At 38.7% G+C, this 23,624-nt stretch overlaps 1 protein-coding gene across 1 annotated transcript in view; it reads left to right on the forward strand.

The window, feature by feature from the left end:
• Positions 1-23,624, forward strand: part of LOC124865452 (dynein axonemal heavy chain 11) — a 58,835-nt gene that overhangs the window by 8,719 nt on the left and 26,492 nt on the right. Inside the window, exons 16-55 of the mRNA XM_047360545.1 lie at positions 1,264-1,518; positions 1,597-1,766; positions 1,843-2,065; positions 2,192-2,308; positions 4,584-4,670; positions 4,761-4,919; positions 5,142-5,225; positions 5,354-5,512; positions 5,606-5,728; positions 7,849-7,971; positions 9,153-9,377; positions 9,449-9,540; positions 9,622-9,748; positions 9,881-10,033; positions 10,127-10,360; positions 11,086-11,217; positions 11,349-11,509; positions 11,606-11,762; positions 12,609-12,754; positions 12,835-12,951; positions 13,039-13,177; positions 13,322-13,414; positions 13,493-13,687; positions 13,765-13,842; positions 13,930-14,062; positions 15,176-15,303; positions 15,601-15,749; positions 15,868-16,018; positions 16,118-16,249; positions 17,899-18,072; positions 18,653-18,857; positions 19,704-19,869; positions 20,094-20,196; positions 20,949-21,188; positions 21,270-21,431; positions 21,528-21,721; positions 21,877-22,039; positions 22,425-22,548; positions 22,693-22,835; positions 23,034-23,195. Coding sequence (XP_047216501.1) covers positions 1,264-1,518; positions 1,597-1,766; positions 1,843-2,065; positions 2,192-2,308; positions 4,584-4,670; positions 4,761-4,919; positions 5,142-5,225; positions 5,354-5,512; positions 5,606-5,728; positions 7,849-7,971; positions 9,153-9,377; positions 9,449-9,540; positions 9,622-9,748; positions 9,881-10,033; positions 10,127-10,360; positions 11,086-11,217; positions 11,349-11,509; positions 11,606-11,762; positions 12,609-12,754; positions 12,835-12,951; positions 13,039-13,177; positions 13,322-13,414; positions 13,493-13,687; positions 13,765-13,842; positions 13,930-14,062; positions 15,176-15,303; positions 15,601-15,749; positions 15,868-16,018; positions 16,118-16,249; positions 17,899-18,072; positions 18,653-18,857; positions 19,704-19,869; positions 20,094-20,196; positions 20,949-21,188; positions 21,270-21,431; positions 21,528-21,721; positions 21,877-22,039; positions 22,425-22,548; positions 22,693-22,835; positions 23,034-23,195 — 6,078 coding nt within the window. The remainder of the gene's footprint in view (positions 1-1,263; positions 1,519-1,596; positions 1,767-1,842; positions 2,066-2,191; positions 2,309-4,583; positions 4,671-4,760; positions 4,920-5,141; positions 5,226-5,353; positions 5,513-5,605; positions 5,729-7,848; positions 7,972-9,152; positions 9,378-9,448; positions 9,541-9,621; positions 9,749-9,880; positions 10,034-10,126; positions 10,361-11,085; positions 11,218-11,348; positions 11,510-11,605; positions 11,763-12,608; positions 12,755-12,834; positions 12,952-13,038; positions 13,178-13,321; positions 13,415-13,492; positions 13,688-13,764; positions 13,843-13,929; positions 14,063-15,175; positions 15,304-15,600; positions 15,750-15,867; positions 16,019-16,117; positions 16,250-17,898; positions 18,073-18,652; positions 18,858-19,703; positions 19,870-20,093; positions 20,197-20,948; positions 21,189-21,269; positions 21,432-21,527; positions 21,722-21,876; positions 22,040-22,424; positions 22,549-22,692; positions 22,836-23,033; positions 23,196-23,624) is intronic.

The following is a 23,624-nucleotide window of genomic DNA, read 5'->3' on the forward strand; positions in this document are numbered from 1 at the left end:
GCCCCATCCATCTTCCCATCAGTTTTGACCATCTTCCCTGTCCCTGCTGACGAAATGCAGGCCCAAACCATGATGCTGCCACCACCATGTTTGACAGTGGGGATGGTGTGTTCAGGGTGATGAGCTGTGTTGCTTTTACACCAAACATATCGTTTTGCATTGTGGCCAAACAGTTCGATTTTGGTTTCATCTGACCAGAGCACCTTCTTCCACATGTTTGGTGTGTCTCCCAGGTGGTTTGTGGCAAACTTAAACGAGACTTTTTATGGATATCTTTGAGAAATGGCTTTCTTCTTGCCACTCTTCCATAAAGGCCAGATTTGTGCAGTGTACGACTGATTGTTGTCCTATGGACAGACTCTCCCACCTCAGCTGTAGATCTCTGCAGTTCATCCAGAGTGATCATGGGCCTCTTGGCTGCATCTCTGATCAGTCTTCTCCTTGTTCGAGATGAAAGTTTAGAGGGACGGCCGGGTCTTGGTAGATTTGCAGTTGTCTCATACTCCTTCCATTTCAGTATGATTGCTTGCACAGTGCTCCTTGGGATGATTAAAGCTTGGGAAATCTTTTTGTATTCAAATCCAGCTTTAAACTTCTCCACAACAGTATCTCAGATCTGCCTGGTGTGTTCCTTGGTCTTCATGATGCTCTCTGCGCTTTGAACAGAACCCTGAGATTATCACAGAGCAGGTGCATTTATATGGAGACTTGATTACACACAGGTGGATTCTATTTATCATCATCAGTCATTTGGGACAACATTGGATCATTAGGAGATCCTCGCTGAACTTCTGGAGTGAGTTTGCTGCACTGAAAGTAAAGGGGCTGAATAATATTGCACGCCACACTTTTCAGTTTTTTATTTGTTAAAAAAGTTTGACACATCCAATAAATTTCATTCCACTTCATGATTGTGTCCCACTTGTTGTTGATTCTTCACAAAAAAATAGAATTTTATATCTTTATGTTTGAAGACTGAGATGTGGCAAAAGTTTGAAAGGTTCAAGGGGGCCGAGTACTTTCTCAAGGCACTGTAAATGTCGGCAATGTAAGAGAACATAAAAATTAGCATGTTATTATTTGAGTGAACCACACTGTCAGCTTGAAACAAATTAATCTACATAAGGCTAAAAACACAGTTTTTGATATTTATAAATGATTTATTCTTAAACATTAACTTTTCTAAAATGCAACAAAAGTTAAATCTGTCATTTTTGTAGTTCCTGCTTCTGATATTTAATTTTTGTGTCATAACCCTTACAGGATGTAATGGAGGACATGCCAGATTTGTTGAACCTGAGGCAAGAAATAATGGCTAGAGTGGACAGTGTCCTTAAAACAGTTGAAAATGACCAGAAACGTTTTGATTGCTACACTCACCTATGGCAAGATGACAGAGCACAGTTTCTCAGGCAGTTTCTCACATATGGTTGTGTTCTCGACACAGAAGAGCTGGAGGCTTATAGAGCAAATGCACTCCCTGGAACCCCTCCTACAACTGATAATTTCAAAGAACAAGTAAATGTTTTTCATTATTTGTGTTTCTTCACTATATGGTGGGATTGTATGTTATTAGTTGTCTTTTTGATTTCACAGGTTGATTATTATGAGACATTGTATGCTGATGTGTCACGACTTGAAGACTTTAGGTTGTTAAATGGGTGGCTTCGGGTGGACTGCAGGTTCTTTAAAGCCAGCCTTCTTAACACAATCAAAAAGTGGAGCTGGCTTTTTAAAGAGCATCTCTTGACATATGTGACAAACAGGTAAAATTAATTCCTGCATAGTTCTTTACTTTAAGCAAATAATTGTTGTTTTAAGTGTGCAGGATTTCCCACACAGCCTTGAAGAACTGCAGAAGTTTCTCCAAGTTGTGGTCAAGGGGTTAAACGGTCCTGTTGCCAAAGGAGACCACCAAGGTTTTATTGACATCATGAGCCACCTTTTGGCTATCAGAGACAGACAAAGTGCCATTGACAAGATGTTTGAACCTCTCAGAGGCACAATAGTTCTCCTAGAACACTATGGTGTGACAATACCAGAGCTTTTCTACAATCAAATGGAGGTTTGCACCTATAATAACTCAATTATCATTTTTTGAGAAGAAATTCATGGTTTATATGAGGTCATTTAAATTTAGTCTGTGCTAATTCTGGCCTTCAGACAAAATAACAAATACTTATTTTCACAGGAGCTCCCAGAAAAATGGAATGAAGTCAAAAAACTGGCCTTAAAAGTGAAGAATGAGGTCGCACCCATGCAAAGTGCGGAAGTGATAGTTTTGAGAACACGATGCATTGATTTTGAGGTGACAAATCACTTTATAGCATTCACATGTCGCTTAAAAAGTCCTGTAAATCACAAGGAGGCTAAATATTAATAATTGATTTTCATATTCAGTCAGTCATTTTCTACCGCTTATTCCATAGTGGGTCACGGGGGAGCTGGTGCCTATCTCCAGCAGTCTATGGGCGAGAGGCAGGGTACACCCTGGACAGGTCACCAGTCCATCACAGGGCAACACACAAACATCCATGCACACACTCATTCACACACCTAAGGGCAATTTGGAGTGACTAATTAACCTAACAGGCATGTCTTTGGACTGTGGGAGGAAGCTGGAGTACCTGGTGAGAACCCACGCATGCACAGGGAGAACATGCAAACTCCATGCAGAAAGACCCCCGGCCAGGAATCGAACCCAGGACCTTCTTGCTGCAAGGCAACAGTGCTACCAACTGCGCCACCATGCAGCCCATTTTCATATAAATTTTTTTCATTTTCATTTAAAATTGCAATTACTATTGTGAAATTGTTGTACAGGTCCTTCTCAAAATATTAGCATATTGTGATAAAGTTCATTATTTTCCATAATGTCATGGTGAAAATTTAACATTCATATATTTTAGATTCATTGCACACTAACTGAAATATTTCAGGTGTTTTATTGTCTTAATATGGATGATTTTGGCATACAGCTCATGAAAACCCAAAATTCCTATCTCACAAAATTAGCATATCATTAAAAGGGTCTCTAAACGAGCTATGAACCTAATCATCTGAATCAACGAGTTAACTCTAAACACCTGCAAAAGATTCCTGAGGCCTTTAAAACTCCAGCCTGGTTCATCACTCAAAACCCCAATCATGGGTAAGACTGCCGACCTGACTGCTGTCCAGAAGGCCACTATTGGCACCCTCAAGCAAGAGGGTAAGAAACAGAAAGACATTTCTGAACGAATAGGCTGTTCCCAGAGTGCTGTATCAAGGCACCTCAGTGGGAAGTCTGTGGGAAGGAAAAAGTGTGGCAGAAAACGCTGCACAACGAGAAGAGGTGACCGGACCCTGAGGAAGATTGTGGAGAAGGGCCGATTCCAGACCTTGGGGGACCTGCAGAAGCAGTGGACTGAGTCTGGAGTAGAAACATCCAGAGCCACCGTGCACAGGCGTGTGCAGGAAATGGGCTACAGGTGCCGCATTCCCCAGGTCAAGCCACTTTTGAACCAGAAACAGCGGCAGAAGCGCCTGACCTGGGCTACAGAGAAGCAGCACTGGACTGTTGCTCAGTGGTCCAAAGTACTTTTTTCGGATGAAAGCAAATTCTGCATGTCATTCGGAAATCAAGGTGCCAGAGTCTGGAGGAAGACTGGGGAGAAGGAAATACCAAAATGCCAGACGTCCAGTGTCAAGTACCCACAGTCAGTGATGGTCTGGGGTGCCGTGTCAGCTGCTGGTGTTGGTCCACTGTGTTTTATCAAGGGCAGGGTCAATGCTGCTAGCTATCAGGAGATTTTGGAGCACTTCATGTTTCCATCTGCTGAAAAGCTTTATGGAGATGAAGATTTCATTTTTCAGCATGACCTGGCACCTGCTCACAGTGCCAAAACCACTGGTAAATGGTTTACTGACCATGGTATCACTGTGCTCAATTGGCCTGCCAACTCTCCTGACCTGAACCCCATAGAGAATCTGTGGGATATTGTGAAGAGAACGTTGAGAGACTCAAGACCCAACACTCTGGATGAGCTAAAGGCCGCTATCGAAGCATCCTGGGCCTCCATAAGACCTCAGCAGTGCCACAGGCTGATTGCCTCCATGCCACGCCGCATTGAAGCAGTCATTTCTGCAAAAGGATTCCCGACCAAGTATTGAGTGCATAACTGTACATGATTATTTGAAGGTTGACGTTTTTTGTATTAAAAACACTTTTCTTTTATTGGTCGGATGAAATATGCTAATTTTGTGAGATAGGAATTTTGGGTTTTCATGAGCTGTATGCCAAAATCATCCGTATTAAGACAATAAAAGACCTGAAATATTTCAGTTAGTGTGCAATGAATCTAAAATATATGAATGTTAAATTTTCATCATGACATTATGGAAAATAATGAACTTTATCACAATATGCTAATATTTTGAGAAGGACCTGTATGTTTTCAGGGTTGTCAAACCAGAAAAATCTTAGATTCTCAACATTAGGTCCAAATTAGTTCACCTTTATAGAAAAGAAAAATGTGATATTTAGGAAATAATGTTCAAGACCCCCTTTGCAGAAGTTCTTAAAAAAACTCCTTATTTTTCAGGTAAAACAAACCAAATTCAAGGAAGAGTTCAAAGCAAAAGCACCCTTCAGTTACCACACAGTGAATCCCTATGCTTGTCTGGAGAAAGTAAGTATTGTCCTGCTGCGCAACTGTTGTCTAGGAATATGTGTTGTATTCTCCGGGAATTTTGAATGACAGTTGCTCTGTGTTGTTCAGTCAGAAAAAGCTATCCGAGATATGGAGAGAGAAGTAGCAGAGCTACAAGAGTCCACAAATCTAATTGATGTAACTATTCCCGACTACAGAGACATCAAGCTCTGTCGACGAGAAATCACTGTCCTGAAAGAACTGTGGGACATTGTGATATATGTGCAGGCAAGTTATTCTATTTTTGATAATGTGTCTTTCAAAAGGACCTGGGAAATACAGCTGAAAGGTGTATTATCTCACCACATTAGCACCTAAATGACTTAACCTGTCTGCCCTTTTAGAGGCACTCTTTGTCTCTAAATAACTTCTAACCTCTAATTGTCACCATTAAAGACCTTCATTCTGCTGACCCCTATGTGTGTGTATGTGTGTTTTTTATCTTTACAGAGCACTGTTGAAAACTGGACAAAGACGAAATGGAGGCAGATAAATGTGGAGCAGATGGATGCAGAATTGAGGAGCTTTGCCAGGGTGAGGTTACCAGCAGTGCTATATCACACCAGCTTATCTCTCCTGCAGTTTTACAGTTATGCATCATTATAATTTGTAACAGATGCCCCTAATAACTAATTATGTTTATCCACCTTCTGTTTCTGTAGGACATACGGAAGCTTGACAAAGACGCACGCTTGTGGGATGTGTATATGGCATCAGACTTGTATGTAAAAAACTTGTTGATATCATTGCGTGCCGTGAGTCAACTACAGAGCCTGGCAATACGAGAGCGTCACTGGGTGCAGCTGATTAGAACAATAAAGGTGCCAAAATACATAAACCACAGGTCTCGCTATAGACCAGCAATATATATATATATAAAATTATATATAAATAATAACATTTTTTCTAAACAGGTTGACTTCACTGTGACAGACACAACCACCCTGGGGGATCTTTTGGATTTGCAGCTTTATTTGTTCGAAGATGAAGTCAGCAATATAGTGGATAAGGCAGTCAAAGAAATGGCCATAGAAAAGGTTTTTTTCTCATTTATATTAAGATGATTACCCTAAACTGCAACATCTGTAGCCCTTCAATCAATATCAAAATGAACATACATAACATACCAGAGGTTTCTACTATTTTAAGTGTTCCTATTTGCCTTAGGTTTGCATATAATATAAATACACCAACCATGAAATCTTTTTGGTGAGTAGAAGCCGACCATTTTCAGCATGACAAGTGAGTGACTAGGGCCCGTATTCACAAAGAATCCTAAGACTAAAAGTAGCTCCTAGTGTCGTCATTCTAAGAAAAATCTGAGAATTTCTCCAATTCTCAGATTTTTCTTAGAATTTTCCCTCAGTAAAATAAAAGTTATTCACGAAGCATCTTAAGCCTGTCAGTGGCAGGACAGGTTAAATGTCAACCATTAGTAAGATAATATCGGGAAGGATAAATAAATAATAGAAACAACAATAAATAACCATGAATAAAAAGTGTACAAAATTACAAACAATATAGTAAAGAATTATTTAAATATTTACAGGCTATAATGCTTAAAAAATACATTTGGAAAAAATTGGAAAAACTTGAAACATACATAAATCCACACTAGACAACAGTACAATAATCTAAGCACTATATACATAGAAGGAAGATGTAAATGAGGTGAATATGTATTTCCTGTAGATGATGATGTAAGCAGCCTAAGCCTAAATGGTCATCCACAACGCTCCTCATCCGGGGTAGAAGGTTTCTGGGGTGTTGCAATCTCCTCTCTAGCTTCTGAATGCAGCAGGTACCAGAGCTGCTCACCTTCCAGGCTGGTGCTGAAAGTAGAAGGAACGAAGCATTGATCTACTCGGGATTGCCTGTTTGTTCCCATCGTGATCCCGGGAACAAATCTACCTTTCAGCACGCGTCTCTTCAGCCTCTGCTCCTGTTCAGTTTGGTTGGTTACAAGTAGCGCTTGCTTTCTTTTTTGTTTTTGTTTTTTTGCTGTTTCTTTTACCAACCAGTCAGAGCTCTTAGAACACCTAGGAACAGGGTCCACCACACCTCTTCACTAAGAAAGGAATTTCTGTCCTCTCCTTGCTCAGAGTCGCTCTCAGCAGAGAACTGAATCACTCTTAAGCTAGGAGTCCTTGCCAAAAATTTTTAGGCTAAGATATGAGCTCTCTGAGAGGACTCTGAGAGTCTTTGTGAATACGGGCCCTGACCTTTGTCCCATCAGTGACCACACTATAGCAATGCACTACGAGGTTGTGCTGAAAACAACACTTTTCAGTGTGAAGGCAGTTACGGGAAGAAGAAGACTCAGAGCTTATTATTTTCAGGATCAGTGAGGTGTTTAAAATACATCAGATACAGCAATTTAGGTATAAAATGCAATTTGAAAGTAAATATTTTTTAATGGAGGTGTATTCACCTTTAATTCAGGCTGCTACCAGAGGAAGTAGAATGGTGGATTCTGGTCATTTCACTACTTCGTTCTTGTGCAACTTTGGTAATTAAATACCTCACTAGGTCCGGTTCGAGCCAGAGCTGTTAGCCACAGAAAATCAATTTGTACCTACATTGGTGGCCTTTTTATTAAATTGACGCAGGAGGGAATTGATTCAGAGCTGACTAGATAACAGGAAGGCCCAGGAAGTTTTAGCCTTTTGAGTTTTTAATCTCTCTCTATAATGGAACATGCAGCTAAGACTGCCTCTCAGTTAAGGTAAGGGTCTACATTCGAATGGATATACACACAGAGACTGATGTTAACAGTTTGTAATGCTAATAAAGCTAATTATACTAATTAGTAATATAAGATGCCAAAAGTTCAAAATGCTAACTATGAAATCATGCTGTCTTTGTTTTCAGATACTTAAACTCTGTTTACAATGACGGCTCTGACACGCATGGTCTGTCTTAGCCTTTGCTTCTAATATAAATAAATAATGACCGCCCACAGCTGGAAGGCTAGTAAAAATATTTTGAATGCAGGTTATTATAGCCCTTAAAGAGAAGTTGGACTTGGCTAAAATTAATATTGACAGGTCAAGCTTTAGAAAAACCATAGATCAGAGATTGTAAACAGGCAATAGCACTGAGCTTATCATTTTGTAATATAATGATCAATATAATGACCACTTCCTTTTTTTTCCAGATTATAACAGAAATAAGCCAAGCCTGGGCATCAACGGAGCTTTCATATCAGGAACATTACCAGACCTCTCTGCCACTACTTAAATGTAACGAGGACCTTATTGAAATGCTTGAGGATCATCAGGTAAATGTTTAACCTTTCAAAAACCTTCACTTGTGGTTTCACGGAGTAAAACAATGTATAATGAATGTAAATAACAATAATTTATTGTCAAGATTTTGTGTCTGTAAGAAGGACAGGTAGTTAAGTGGTTAAACTAAGAATGCATGATGGTGGCCCAGTTTGAATGTCTAGCGGCACAGCTGAGAGCAAGGGAGGGCCTATTGAGTCCTCAGATTTATAGCTGCTTTGGGATGCAGAGCATTGTTGCTCCTTGGCTATCTTTGAGCACACACACCAGATGTGTGGGAGGGTTACAGCCAGCAATTAGATGGCTTTCTACTTTAGTGGCTAAATCTTTGTTGAAATTGTTGGGTTGCCCTGCTGACGAGGTGGAGAATGTTCTAAAATAAAACTAGTGTATATAAGGTTCTCAATAAGTCACGTTCTCTTGCCATAAGTTGTGTGGTAGTTCTTCTTCTGTGGTTTTACTGTGGATTTAGTTTACATTGCCTTGGAAAAATATTCATACCCCTTTAATTTTTTTCTTTTTTGCCACAGTAAAACCATGCATATGTATTCAACCTCCTTTTGCTCTGATACCTTTGCAACAAATTGTGCTCAGACATCACCAATCTTCTGTGAAGGCGCCAGGATTTTATTAGGAAACATTAGCAAACAAACATCACAAAGGAACACAGGTCAGAGATAAAGTTTTGGAGATGTTTAAAGCAGGTTTAGGTGAAAACAAGCTTTATACATCTCACAGAGCACTGTTCAGTACATTATCGACATATGGAAAGAGTATTCACAACGGCAAACCTACCAAGACATGGTTGTCCACCATGGTTGTCGAGACAGAAACCAGAAGATTCGCAGCTGTAAATGCACTGAAAGGTGGTTCTACAAAGTATCAACTTAGATGGCTGAATAAATATGAACGCCATACTTTAAACTTTAGATGTGCAAACACACAAAAAAACAAGTGTTGGTTGGTCACATAACATTTTAATAAAATACAATAAAGACAATGGTTTTCAGATGGAAAAATGTGAACAAGTTCAAGTGGTTAATATTTTTGCAAGGCAATGTAACCATCCTGTTACCTTGCCATACTTTGTGTTATAGTAGGATTTACTGGAATTTTACTAGGAATTATGTTCTTCAGTTTAGTTTCACACATTTGTTATGTTGGCGTCTTGAAGGTTCAGCTCCAGAATGTCGTTCAGAGCAAGCATGTAGCTCACTTCTCAGACCAGGTACTGGAACTCCAACACCAGCTGACTGTGGCTGATGCTGTGTTGAGTCTCTGGATGGAGGTCCAAAGAACATGGGTCTACCTCGAAAGCATTTTCGAAAGCTGTGGGAACATTCGCCAACAGGTTCCTGACGATGCTTTAAGATTCCAGGAGATAGATGCTGAATATAAGGTTTGCATGTTATTATAAGAATTATTAAAAATCATACAGTTTTCATGCTTTTAAACATATTTTTCTTTCAGGAGTTAATGTTGGTTAGTGCTAATACTAAAAACCTTATTGACGCCACCAATAAACCACATCTGTTCGAGAAGTTGGAAGACCTGCACAAAAGGTGCTTCTTTATTTCTATAAACTATAACGTTTTGGGAAATGAAATGTTCTGCTTACTGACACTGTTGTTGCTTACTGACAGGCTGGTTCTATGTGAAAAAGCTCTTGCTGAATACCTGGAGACTAAGAGAATCGCATTTCCCCGATTCTACTTTATTTCATCCGCAGACCTTTTGGACATCCTCTCCAAATGGAGTCGCCCAAAGGAGGTAATGTGATACAGAAGTTCATATCAACTTTGTTTCCCTGAATACCTATCAACATTTACTTGAACCTACTGACTTTCACTACAGTTAAGCTAAATATATCAAATAAGTGTAATAACCTATTTTTTATTCCAGGTTACTGTTTATCTCCCAAAACTGTTTGACAGCATGTCAGACCTTGAGTTTAACACAAGTGAGGCACTGCACAATCCTAAACATGCTTTGGGCATGTACAGCAAAGAGAAAGAGTATGTCCATTTCCAAACTGATTGTTTCTGTTATGGACCGGTAAGATTAAATTCAGTATTATGCAATGTAAGTTATCTGTCACACGTTTCTAATGAAAAGCATTAAATCTTTGGTAAAAATACTAAACATAAGGTGGAAGAGTGGCTCACCCGTCTTGAGGAGTCCATGAGGAAATGTATTAGGGGTCACCTGTCTGAAGCTGTGTCCGTGTATGAGGACAGACCCAGAGACCAGTGGATTCTTGAATTCCCCGCTCAAGTTGCTCTCACCGGATCACAGATCTGGTGGAGCAACGATATGGAGCTGGTTTTTAGAAGACTGGAGGAAGGATATGAGTTAGCTTTAAAAGACTACAACAAGAAACAGGTAAGATGGGTTAAGAACCAAATTTTAATGACCAATTCTTTGCAATAAATAAATGAAATGTGTTGATTAACAATGTGTAACTGGAGCTAGAAAGATAGTAATTTAAGAGAAAAAAAAGTTTGGTGTATTCATGCAACAGACAGGCAAAATAAGTCTTTTCAGTCACTTTGAGACCAGCTGCCTGTCACAAACACATACTTTTGACCCACTGGTTCAGCTGCCACAGCAAAAAAGGCAATATAAGTAGCTTTACAAAGACATAGTAAACATCTGTTAATTCCCCTGAAATAGAACAACCTGAGCTTTACCTGAGTTCTTGTATTTTGCAATTCTGCAACACTCTGGATCTTCCAAGAGTTGTCCAAGGCATAAAAACCTCTTTAAACATCAAATACATTGTGGTGGCCAATGATGCTAATTGGGGTCAAATACTGCCAGCTTTAGTCTGATTTATAAGGTTAATGCTTGTTCAAATCAAAAATGCCAAAGAAGACATCATAACCGGATGTTGTACCCACATGAATGCTATGTTGTGTTTTGTTTTTGCACCACACAGGGTCCACATTCATTTATGATATGTTTTACATGGAGTACAGTATTAATCATGTTTAATGCCTATCATTGACACAAATAACTTGACCTATTTGTGTCATTTCTCTCCCACGTTTGAACTTAAACTTTCCTCCTGTTTTGTCTGTTCTACTTGATGTTGGTTTCCTCTGAAGGTTTCCCAACTCAACTTACTCATTGAAATGCTCCTTGGTGAGCTGAGCCCTGGTGACCGACAGAAGATCATGACTGTCTGCACTGTTGATGTCCATGCAAGAGATGTTGTTGCCAGCCTCGTTGCCCAAAAGGTTGACTCAAATAACTTAAAACACACTTTAATCCATTTAAGCTAGAATTTAGTTTATTATTATTAACCTAATAGTTGTGTTTATCAAGAAGGGGTATACGTCAATAATGTGTTTTTTTTGTCTGCTTAAAGGTCAGCAACTCTCAGGCCTTCCAGTGGTTTTCGCAGCTTCGACACTGCTGGAATGAGGAACTGCAACAATGCTATGTCAACATCTGCGATGCTCAGTTCCTTTACTCGTACGAGTATGTTGGAAATACTTCACGTCTGGTCATCACTCCACTCACGGACCGGTAACAAAATCTTTTCAGTTTTCAGTAACGTAAGTCTACAATGTCAATGATAAATAAAAAGCCCTTTTTTTTCTGGCTTTGTTCTGTTATTTGTAGGTGCTACATCACGTTGACTCAGTCGCTCCACCTGACCATGAGTGGAGCCCCAGCAGGCCCTGCTGGAACTGGGAAAACTGAGACTACAAAAGATCTAGGCAGAGCCATGGGGTTCATGGTGTACATCTTCAACTGCTCTGAACAGATGGACTACAAGGTGGGTTGAATCAACAGTGCTTTTCACAGATGTTTGTACTTCCTGAACTTTTCCACGATTTCTCACTATATGTAATTTATTTGGCTTTTACATAGATAGACAAACACAAAGTAGTACATAATTGTGATGTGGGAGAAAAATGGCTTTACATGTTTTATACAAAAACAAATGTGAAAAATGTGCTTTTACAACCATCCCCTTTTCTCAGATTTTCCAAAATACGATCAAGTGCAATCCATTGCCTTAAGAAGTCACCTGATTAGAAAAATAAAAGTCCATCTGTGGGTAAATTAATCTTATTAAGAGGTGGAGTGTGTGCACCACATACAGAGGCTGTGGTACTTGATGCAGCTATCTGGGGTTTGATTCCTCAACCCTGGGACCTATTCTGCATGTCTTTCTCTCCTCTTTCTCTCTCTGATCATTTCTTTCATCATTCCTTTCTATGTACTGTGAAATAAAGGCCACTAGTGCCACAAAAAAATAAATAAACAAGATTCACCTTCACCAGGACAATGACTCTAAACTTACAGCCAGATCAAAGTATATTGATATGTTAGAATGGTCCAGTCAAAGTCCAGACCTAAATACAATGGGGAATCAGAGGAAAGACTGGAAACTCTATGTTCACAGATGCTCTCCTTACAATCTTTATGAGCTGGAGGTAATTTACAAAGATGATTTGAAAAATAAATTAAAGTCTGTAGATGCATTGCTGGTGATGAAAACGTGATTCTACAAAGTATCAGAGGGATTGAGTACAGGTGCATGTTGCAATCCATTTAAACATTGTATAGCATTGCATACAAATATTCTCTACAATATTTTTATTTTGTTCACCCCAAGTCAATTGGAAACATCTACAAGGGTCTTGCTCAGACTGGAGCATGGGGCTGCTTTGATGAATTCAACCGTATCCCTGTGGATGTTCTGTCAGTTGTTGCAGTGCAGGTCAAAACCATCCAGGACGCTATTCGGTCTAAAAAGGAAACGTAAGTAACTGAGTCCAAATCTATTTACATTTAATCATAGAATTGTGTACATTTCAACATCAGTTTTTGTTGCTGTTTAGGTTCCTGTTACTCAATCAGGATATTGCCTTAAAAGAATCAGTTGGGATTTTTATCACTATGAACCCGGGCTATGCAGGCAGGGCTGAACTACCTGAAAACCTCAAGGCTCTTTTTAGGTGGGAATGAACAAGAATCTCTCCTTTTGAAGTTTTTATTTAATCAGCAACTAAATTTAATATGAAAACTGTTTGTGTCCTGCACAGGCCCTGTGCCATGGTGATGCCTGACACTGAGCTTATTTGTGAGATAATGTTGGTGGCAGAGGGCTTTCGTGGTGCTAAGCTTTTAGCCAGGAAGTTTACTACACTGTACAATCTCTGCAACGAGTTGCTCTCTAAGCAGGTAAGAAAACTCCTTGGCAGAAAAATGTCAGATTACAACAAATGAAATGATTTATTTACCAAGGTAAAACCTAACATTAACTGCAACATAAAAGGTTTTAGCATACTTTACTAGTAGAGTTAAGGTGTCTTTTTCTCCATTTAGGATCACTATGATTGGGGTTTACGTGCTGTCAAATCCGTTCTGGTTCTGGCTGGTGCTCTGAGAAGAAAAGACAAGACAAGACCAGAGGATCAGGTGACTTATGAGATATATCACCCCACAATCAAGGAGAAATGAGTCTGCTCTCATTTAAAATGCCATGTTATGTCCAAGGTATTGATGCGTGCACTGCGGGACTTCAACATGCCTAAAGTTGTGACTGAGGATGTGACTGCCTTCCTGGGACTACTTGGGGACTTGTTTCCAGGCCTGAAGGTTGAGAGAGAAAGAAACTTAGAACTTGAGAAGGCCATCAGAGAATCTACCGTGGAGCTAGGACTGCAGCCTGAGGAAACCTTCATCCTAAAGGTCAGCCATTTAGTGAAAACAAATAATGACCTCAAAAATAATGCCCAAATGGTTTTGTAAACATCCTTTCGTGATAGGTTGTACAGCTAGAGGAACTCATGGCAGTGCGTCACTCTGTTTTCATCATTGGAAGCGCAGGGACTGGGAAAAGCAAGGTAGGATTTTTCTGTTTCGTTTGCAGTGAAAAATCTAATCTTTTTGTAATTTAGATGTCAAATATAAGGTGTTGACATTTTTAACAGATCCTGAGAGTCCTTCATAAAACATATGTAAACCTAAGACGGAAGCCAGTCTGGAATGACCTCAATCCAAAGGCTATCGACAGAGATGAACTATTTGGATTCATTCATCCTGTAACTCGGGAGTGGAAAGATGGTAAAAAGAACTGGTGTTTAAGGAAAAGGGCAGAATTGATCTTTAACCGATTTTAAATCATCCATAGATTCGCTGCCACACCTCTGCATACTTCCACACAACCACAGGAAATTGCCCATTCACCAGATTTTGTATTGCCCTCCACATCTATTGCCACCTCTGGAAAAGACATGCAAAGAAAAGACTTCAAATCAATTAACATTTTATTACAGATTATATAATATTACATTGCAAAATGTAGAAATTTAATTTGAGTACATTTATTCAGTAGCGAAAAAACTACCTCAAGAAATTAAGAGTTTTAACCTGTTTACAACCCATTTTGCCAATAGGTCAACGCTTTCACAAGGCTTTAGCGTAAAGAGAGGGATGTTTTACTACTCCTCTTCTTCCACTATTCTGATTGGCCTTTCTTATGCTTTCCTCTCCTCAGCTTACCTCACCTCACTGGTTCTCTAGGATTTAGGTCTGGGGACTAAGATGGCCAAGGAAGCAGGTTGACTTTATGTCTAGTAAACCATTTCTTGTTTTAATTTTCTCACCTGTTTTGCATCGGGTAGACTATTCTGCAGAAATAACCAGTGATGACTTATTTTCAGTTTTCTGACAAAGACCACCAGATTTCTATTTAAAATATCCTCGTATCTCTAAGAGTTCATGACACTGTCCACTTTTAACAAGTTTCCCATAGCATTTAATAGAGAAACAACCCTACGCCATCAGAGGCTGTCAACCAAACAATAATATGTGGCTTCGGGAATTGACATCTCCATGCTCATCATATTTGTACCCCAAAAAAATTATTATATTCATGTTATAGATTGCTAAATGAATGTTTCTAAACAGATTAATGTATAATTTTAGAAAAGACATCAGTTCCAAACATGTTAAATGTGAAATTAATTGTGGAACAAGAGATTTTGGTAAAGAAAATATTATTTCTGTGATAATGTGTGATTTCTTCTGCACTAAATACATTTACACAAACTGAAGCGCTGATATAAAAAAAAAAAAAAAATCTGGGGGAGATCATGCTACTGCAATGGAAAATTCACATATTTGAAGACTTTTCCACTCTCTGTTGCTTTTTGATTCCTTCAACATCTGTGCAAGGTTTGCTTTCATCACTGATGCGGCAGCAGGCGAACATATCCCACCTTGGGCCTAAGTGGATTGTGTTGGATGGAGACATTGATCCAATGTGGATTGAATCACTCAACACAGTGATGGATGATAACAAGGTACCTCCTTTCTCTTTCACTCATACACTATTGTACAACACGTTGCAACCAAGGTGGTTTGTATAGAAAGAAGATGTTTCTTTCTCCCCTCCTTTGGTAATCACTTCCTGGAGTTTAAGTACTTTCCAGCCTGTTTTTAGAGCGATGAATGTTTTCAGAGGGATTTTTTTGCAGTTCAAATGCTCTGTAAGGTAGTATTTCTAAAATCAAGAGGTATACATCTATTTTTGTACACATTGCTTAGTTAGACAATGAAATTACATGTTTAGAAATGTAATGATTTGGAAAATGTTTTAGGTCCTGACCCTTGCCAGTAATGAGCGTGTGCCGCTTACCCCATCCATGAGGCTGGTGTTTGAAATCAGTCATCTAAGGATGGCCACGCCTGCCACCGTGTCCAGAGCAGGAATCCTTTTTGTTAATCAACAAGACTTGGGTTGGAACCCGTGAGTTACACAGACCCATTCTGCTATCTCCATTATGTTAATATTCACATGAAGTCTAATCCGTTTGTGGCATAAGGTTCATTTCAGCTTAAGTTGTGCGCATCCCATTGTCGCTCAGGTATGTTACTAGCTGGATTGACAGACGGGAACGGCAGACAGAGCGTGCTCACCTGATGATACTTTTTGAGAAATATGTCCCTCGTTCTCTTGAGCAGATGAAAAACACTTTTAAAACAATAACTCCTATCCCAGAGAACTCCATGGTGCAGGTACATAACAAATAAACTGATTCATTGTATATCTATTGCTGTTTGTAAATCTTCACAGTCATAAAACTGACATGTTATATTAATTATCTTCTCATTCAGACACTCTGCACTTTGCTCGACTGCCTTTTAACTCCAGAAAATATCCCTGCTGAGTCTCCTCGTGAGATCTATGAGACATATTTCACCTTTGCCTGCATCTGGGCTTTTGGAGGAGCTCTCTATAAAGATCAGGTGACTGATTAGTTTAAAATAAATTGACGCAAATACACATTTACTAATTTGATCCAAACTGGCCTACAATTCATGATGAAAGTATGATAGATATGAGTCCTTTGTCTTGTGCAGTAAAATAAAATGTTTGCTTTGATCCGGGGGAAAATCAAAGAAAAGATATGTTTTAAAAAATAACTAAGGCAAATTTTAACTGACCAAACTGCTGACACTGTAACAACCAAACTTAAGTGTAAACCTTTGTTCCACGAACACTTATTTAGTGGAAGATGTAGCAGACAGGTGTGTCTAACTGCATAGAGAGCATTCAGCTGCTTAAAACTCTTTCAGTGACGTGATATTTTCTGTCACCTCATCATTGATTATGGGTGTTTTCCCTATAGATGCTCATCACAACTGTACTGCTGTGGTACACAACAAAACCTGGCACAGTGTACAAACCCAAGTTTCCCTCAGCTAACTTGAAGTGCTAATTTCTTTACGTAATCAGACCCTTTATCTACACAGTTAAATTTGATAGTATAGTTTGGACAAAGCTGACCCATAACTGCAGCTGAGCTGCATCGATGCGTGCAACAAGCACACTGAAAACCCCTGCAGACAGGGGCTTTCCCTCACACACAAAATGTATGAAGTTTTGTAAGGTGATTTGTTCTTGCTAATTGTATCTCAATCTAATGCATAAATAGGTACCTTGCAAAGTGAAGTAAAAATCTAACAAATTTACATATAATGTTGACGTATGCAGTGCATGCCTGAATTTTCTTTAATTTTCCTTTTTTCAGTTTCAGTCAATTCAGTCGAAAAATTCTGTTGTTTTATTTGCAGTTGGTTAACATTAACTATTCGGGTTCACTCTGCTTATTAACTGCTATCATTTTTTTTAATGAATTCTGAATTAATTCAATCAGTTTTTAACTCCATTCTCTTTTTGTCTTTTTCTGTATGTTATATAACTCTTTATAAGAAAACTTCATTTTGTTTCCCTGAAAAAATATTTTGTTGAATGCATTTGAAAAACAAAACATCTGTTTAGCAAAAACAAAATAATAAAACAATTGCCAGAGAAAACTGGTTTGTCAGACAAAATTTCAATCATAAATCAGAGCAGGCCCTGTAAAACACCTGACTCAACCATGAAAAATAATGTTGATTATATTAGGTTACTGCAGTCACTGGTAACTGCTTCCTATTTTACTAATAAAAAAAACCCAAATTGTTGTCTGTGATGTTTGTTGATTTTTTATTAATCTACATTCAACAAGATATTTTTTCAGTGATATTGTTTTTGTTACTTGTGTGAGCCATTTTGTAATAATATAAACAGATTTAAACCAACGGATTTTAGTAAATAATCTGGGTGACCTACATGGATGATTTAACCCATAATGTAAACGTACTTAAAATGATCCAGTTAAACCGTGAGACGGCTTAATCGGAATTAAAAGACAATAAACTATTAAATTATGTGGATTTCCGTTTTTGGTTTTATACACACAGAATTATCCAAGCTACACTTATCTCTGCATAATTCATATGTAAAGTGCAATTAACAACCCTGCACTACTGAGTTGTGTGTCTTCATGGGGTTTTTTTCCTGAGGAAATCCAATAAATTAATTTGCATTTACTTGTATTATGCATCTTCAGCTGCATGATTACCAGGTAAAGTTCAGTCATTGGTGGACCAAAGAAATGAGGACAGTTAAGCTTCCCACGCAAGGAACAGTATTCGACTACTACCTTGACCACGAGACCAAGCGCTTTCTGCCCTGGGGTGACATTGTACCAGGCTTTGAAATAGAAAGCCACACACCACTACAGGTAAGAACTTACAAACTCCGGTAAGTTCTGGGGAAAAAATGTATACTCAGCAAGAAAAGCAAACTTTTGAAAAGTGTTTGACAAATAATTATAATTGCTAGAGGCAAAATAACCAAAAATGAACAATGCAGGCATATTAAAAATGTTTGTATGCTTGAATGAACATAATAAGAGAGGGTAAAGTCACATCATGGGGTTATGGCAGGGGTGCTGGAATGGATGATAAGCTTGCCACTGAGTCTGATTACCATCTACCACTCCCTGTACTGGAGCATGCGGGGGTGAAGGCATGAGCAACAAGACTTGAGCTATCACCCACGCTCCTTTGTCTTTCTTTATGCTCCTGCGTACAGCTGTGTGCGCTCCAAAGGCTCTCGCTGAGCTGTAATTAGCAGGGTTTTGTTCTGAGCAAATGATGCTATTATGACAGAATAGTTGTGGTGTTCTGGGGAAATCCAAGAAATTATAAATCACATACAATTCACTGAACACATGTCTGTCAATAAATCACACTCAAAGAAAGCCATAATAACCATGTATGTTTCTGTTCTCCATCTTCCTGCTGTTCCCGTGATTGCAGGCTGTTGTGGTGCACACAGCAGAGACTGTGCGTCTCAGCTACTTCTTGAACTTGTTGCTGGAGAGGAGGCAGCCGGTGATGCTTGTGGGGAATGCTGGAGTGGGAAAGACTGCACTTGTCAGAAACAACTTAGACGCTCTGTCAGAGAGTTACACAATATCAAAAGTACCCTTCAACTACTACACCACCTCCCTCATGTTACAAGGTGAGTGGGTTTTTGATTTGTCTGTGACGCACATTAGCACATCAGGTGCACTGTAGCACCATCTGGTGGCGACAATTAGATTATGAGAGGGTGGGGGTGTGGAGAACTTCAATCTTTTGAAATGTTTTCCTTATATAATTCCTATATCTTCAGAGCCTGTAGTCTTCAGGACTACAGGCTGAAGACTACAGGCTCTGAAAATATAATTCCTATATCTATAGAGCCTGCAGTGTCTTGCTACAATCACCAGCTCCAGCGTATTTCATCAGGATTATATAAGATAGACCAACACATACTAACTAAAAATGAAAGAAAAATTCTTTAGAAATAAAAATTTTACAAGGGGGCATGGTTTTGGCCTAAGTCAATCTAAGCTGATGCTTTGTTGAATCACGTTTTCCACAGCTGCAAGTCCCCACTTTCAAATCCTACTATAGATTCTTATTTGTATTTAGGTTTGGACTTTGTCTGGGTCATTCTAACACATGAGTATGCTTCGATCTAAACCATTATTTGTAGCTCTGGGTGATGTTTAGGGTCCTTGTCCTGCTGGAAGGTGAACTTCCGCTCCTCTAACAAGTTTTCTTCCAAGATTTTCTATGTATTTACCTCCATTCAGCTTTCCTTCTAACCAGCTTTCCTGTTCCTGGATGGAAAAAAGGGTTCCCACAGCTTGATACCTTTACCACCATGTTTCACCACAGGAATAGAATCTCAATAAAATACATTGAAATTTATGTTTCTAATATGACCAAATGTCAAAGAAAATTTTTTGCAAGACACTGTATGTATAATTTCTATGTATTTGCAACTTGTGTTTTACTCCAGTTGTTTCTTTTTTTGTAGAGATTTTGGAGCGACCATTAGAGAAAAGAGCAGGAAGAACCTACTCACCTGTAGGCAACAGGAGGCTAGTCTATTTTATAGATGACATGAACATACCAGCCGTTGACAGCTATGGGACAGTGCAGCCTCATGCACTAATACGTCAGCATCTGGATTATGGGCACTGGTGAGAATTGCTTCCACGTGACACCGTATAACACAAGCCATGTTTTTGTCCACAAAACATCTCTTGACAGACTTATTACAAAACTCTAGCAGGACCTTTTGGCAAAACAGACTGACCTGTATTAGCAGCAACATGTGTTATTTATAACATGGGGAATCAGCATTGCTGTATGTGGATACATTGCAAATGTAATGCACATTACTAATTCTTCCTGCTTGTTTTAGGTATTGCAGACAGAAACTGACTTTAAAAGAAGTCCAAAATACTCAGTATGTTGCATGCATGAATCCAACTGCTGGCAGCTTCATCATCAACCCCAGGTTGCAGGTATGTTTAAAAACAAAACAACCTCCTTATTGTGCACTGATCTTCATTTTATCTTTCAATATAAATGTGTTTCTTAAAGTCAGTGCACTATATTTAAAGTGGGTTTGGGGATTAATAGAGTGGGCAATTATTAAATAGTAATTTATAAATATTTGTGTTTGTCATCTGGAGTTTTTTTTTTAGAATTTCAGTGTGCCATATGGTAGACAAAACATAATTAACAATGATATGAGTGGGGGGGGGGTTAAAATTAGATGTGATTGATGTGATTATTCAAGTATGAATTTAAATGTTGTTATAATTATTCCATCTATGAGGTTGAGATAGTGTAAAGACAGCATATGTATATATATCTTACTTAAAAGCATACAAAAGGAAATTTACATGTTTAAATTATGTAAAAAACTGAGCCAAATGAAAAAAACATCCGATGTTATTCCAAATATCCACAATGCTATCATGTTTATTCTTAGCAAAAATATTCCCTTTTTACATTATTTTACTTATTCTGGTAATAAATACATATTATGTATATTTTATGTATCCTGATAAAAGTCTAATTTAGGGTAAAATCAAATTTTCAAGAGACCTGTTTCAGAAAGCAGTTTTCCATTTGTAATTAGAGATTCTAATACAGTGATAATTATGTCCAGATATGTTAATTATCAAGAGATGTTTTTAAAGTTTTGTCTTCAACCTTGCTATATAGTGCTGTATATGTTCATTTTTAATTGTCTCTTTGCCTCCAACAGAGACATTTCTCAGTGTTTGCAGTAAACTTCCCCTCACCGGAGTCTCAGGCATCAATGTATGGTCAGATCTTGTGTGGCCATTTAAAACAAAGAACTTTCAGTCAGTCGGTCCAGAAAAGCGCCACTGCTGTTGTTCGAGCTGCCACAGCTCTTCATGACAGGATGGTTCACAGTTTTCTACCTACAGCCATCAAGTTTCACTACATCTTTAATCTTCGAGACATATCTAACATCTTTCAGGTGGTGCATATAGTACGCGGAGATTATATCCATCTTAGAAATTGTTGATTAAATATAGATGTGATTATTTTTGTTGTTCAGGGCATCCTTTTAGCTGGTCCAGAGACCGTGAGGGAAAGCACTGACCTGGTGGGTTTATGGCTCCACGAGTCCTGCAGAGTGTACTCAGACAGACTGGTGGATGTGAAGGACCTGCAGGTTTTCCAGAAGATCCGAATGGAGACTGTGCATGAATGCTTTGAGGTACAATGCAGATTCAAATGAATACAATAAGCTGCAGCTCTTTACCTGCAGATTACAATCCTTAGAGAAAAAAATCACAAGTTTGTCCTCCTTCAGGGACTGGAGATTGAAAAGGTGGACGAACAGCCCTTACTCTATTGCCACTTTGCCAACATGGGCGGAGGATCTTCTTATGTCCCTCTCACTAACTGGTCTACGCTTAGAACCATCCTCACTGAGGCCTTGGAAAGCTACAATGAGCTCTATCCAGCCATGAATCTGGTGTTGTTTGAAGATGCCATACAACATGTGTGAGCATTCTTTGACTTATTATTAATACAGTATTTATAATTTACTCCATGAGCTGGATAAAATGTGAGTTGATGATAATAAAAAAAATAAATAATAATAATAAATGTGGTGGAACATGTCTTTAGAGCCTTAACAAAGATTATGTTGTTATCAGCTGTCGCATCAGTCGTATCCTGGAGGCTCCAAGGAGTCATGGTTTACTGGTTGGGGTTGGGGGCAGTGGAAAGCAGAGTCTTACTCGTCTCGCTGCCTACATGTCTTCAGTGGAAGTTTTCCAAATAACACTGAGAAAGGGTTACAGCACCCAAGACCTCAAGGTAAATACCAGTTGCACTAAATGTTTTACTCATAGTTTCCTGATGCAAATGATTATTAACTATTTAAATATAAGTTTTATTAAAATCCCTGTTCTGTTTGCTTACTGTCTGCATGTAATTTATTGATTTAAGCCTTTTTGCTCAGCTTCAGGTTAATGTAATTCATTTGTTCAGCTTCTTCAGTGGAGCAAGAACTATTTGTCAGATACAATTAAGAGCCACATTGAAGTATTTTAATATCTCACTGATGCAATAAATCTTTCAGTTTATTCATTAATTTTCAAAACATGGAATCTTGGTTATTAAACAGCTTGAACTTTTCAGTAGACCTGACATTCACAACCATTCCTTGTGTGGTCTGGCCTTATTTACAATTTTTTACCAGGTGGATCTTGCAAGATTATTACTAAAAGCTGGAGTAAAGAATCAACGCGTGACCTTGCTCCTGACGGATGCACAGATACCTGATGACCGGTTTCTGGTCATTATTAATCACTTACTGGCATCAGGTCAGATTTAAAATCCAGGGATTTGTGCTGTTTTAAAAATGAAATATATTTTGTATTTTTTGCTTTTTTTAGATGAAATTAGAACTAATTAATCAGCATTTGCAGAACTCTTCCATTTGTGATTATAAGTTTTTTTCACCTTAGGTGAAGTTCCAGAGATCTTCTGTGAAGAGGAGATTGAAAATATTGTGTCTGGGTTGAGAAGAGAGGTGCGCAGCCTAGGACTGCTGGATGACAGGGAGAGCTGCTGGGAATTCTTTACACATCGAGTGCAACAACAACTCACGGTGAAAATTCCTTAAAAATGTTGACATTTCTTTTAATCCCTCCTGGCAAAGCATTGATAGTTGATCTATCATCAATTATGCAACACAGAGACTATTAGAAGAAAGCATTTTAATTTCTGTTTTAATAAGATGTTTATATTTTAGAAGAAGTATTTAGCACATGCCCTGGTGGTCAGATCTGCTGGTCGTTGTTTGCAGGTAGTACTGTGTACGTCTCCTGTGGGCAGTGCCCTACGCGTCAGGGCCCGTCAGTTCCCGGCCCTCATTAACAGCACAACCATTGACTGGTTTCATCCTTGGACAACTGAAGCTCTGCAATCGGTGAGCTACAGGTTCCTCCTCGAAATCGATGGAATTGAGGTAAGTCTGTTGATTGAGAACATGCATCTTATATCACCATCTGTCGCCCACTTAGAACGATAGTCAAATTAGGAATGAAATTATTATTTTTTAACTCTCATTTTCACTATTTGTCTAAACAGAGAAACCGGGGCGAGTAATATCACAAAAATGTTATTTCTAACATTTATATGCAGTGCACTGTATGAAGTTGTATGTAGGTGTGTCACAAGATTTTATTGTGATTGTTCAACCCAAAATAGAGCATATTTGTGAAGTGGAAAGAAAATGATGCATGTATTTGTATAAAAAACTTTCAAATAAAAATCTGGAAAATGGAGGGTTTATTTGTATTCAGACTGCTTGATACAGTCTTTAAAGGAACCACTTTTGCTGCTGTTACAGCTGTGTGTCTAATGGAATATGGTTCTACCAGTTTTACATATGTAC

Source organism: Girardinichthys multiradiatus, chromosome 3, assembly GCF_021462225.1.
Source record: "Girardinichthys multiradiatus isolate DD_20200921_A chromosome 3, DD_fGirMul_XY1, whole genome shotgun sequence".
Taxonomy (NCBI): Eukaryota; Metazoa; Chordata; class Actinopteri; order Cyprinodontiformes; family Goodeidae; genus Girardinichthys; species Girardinichthys multiradiatus.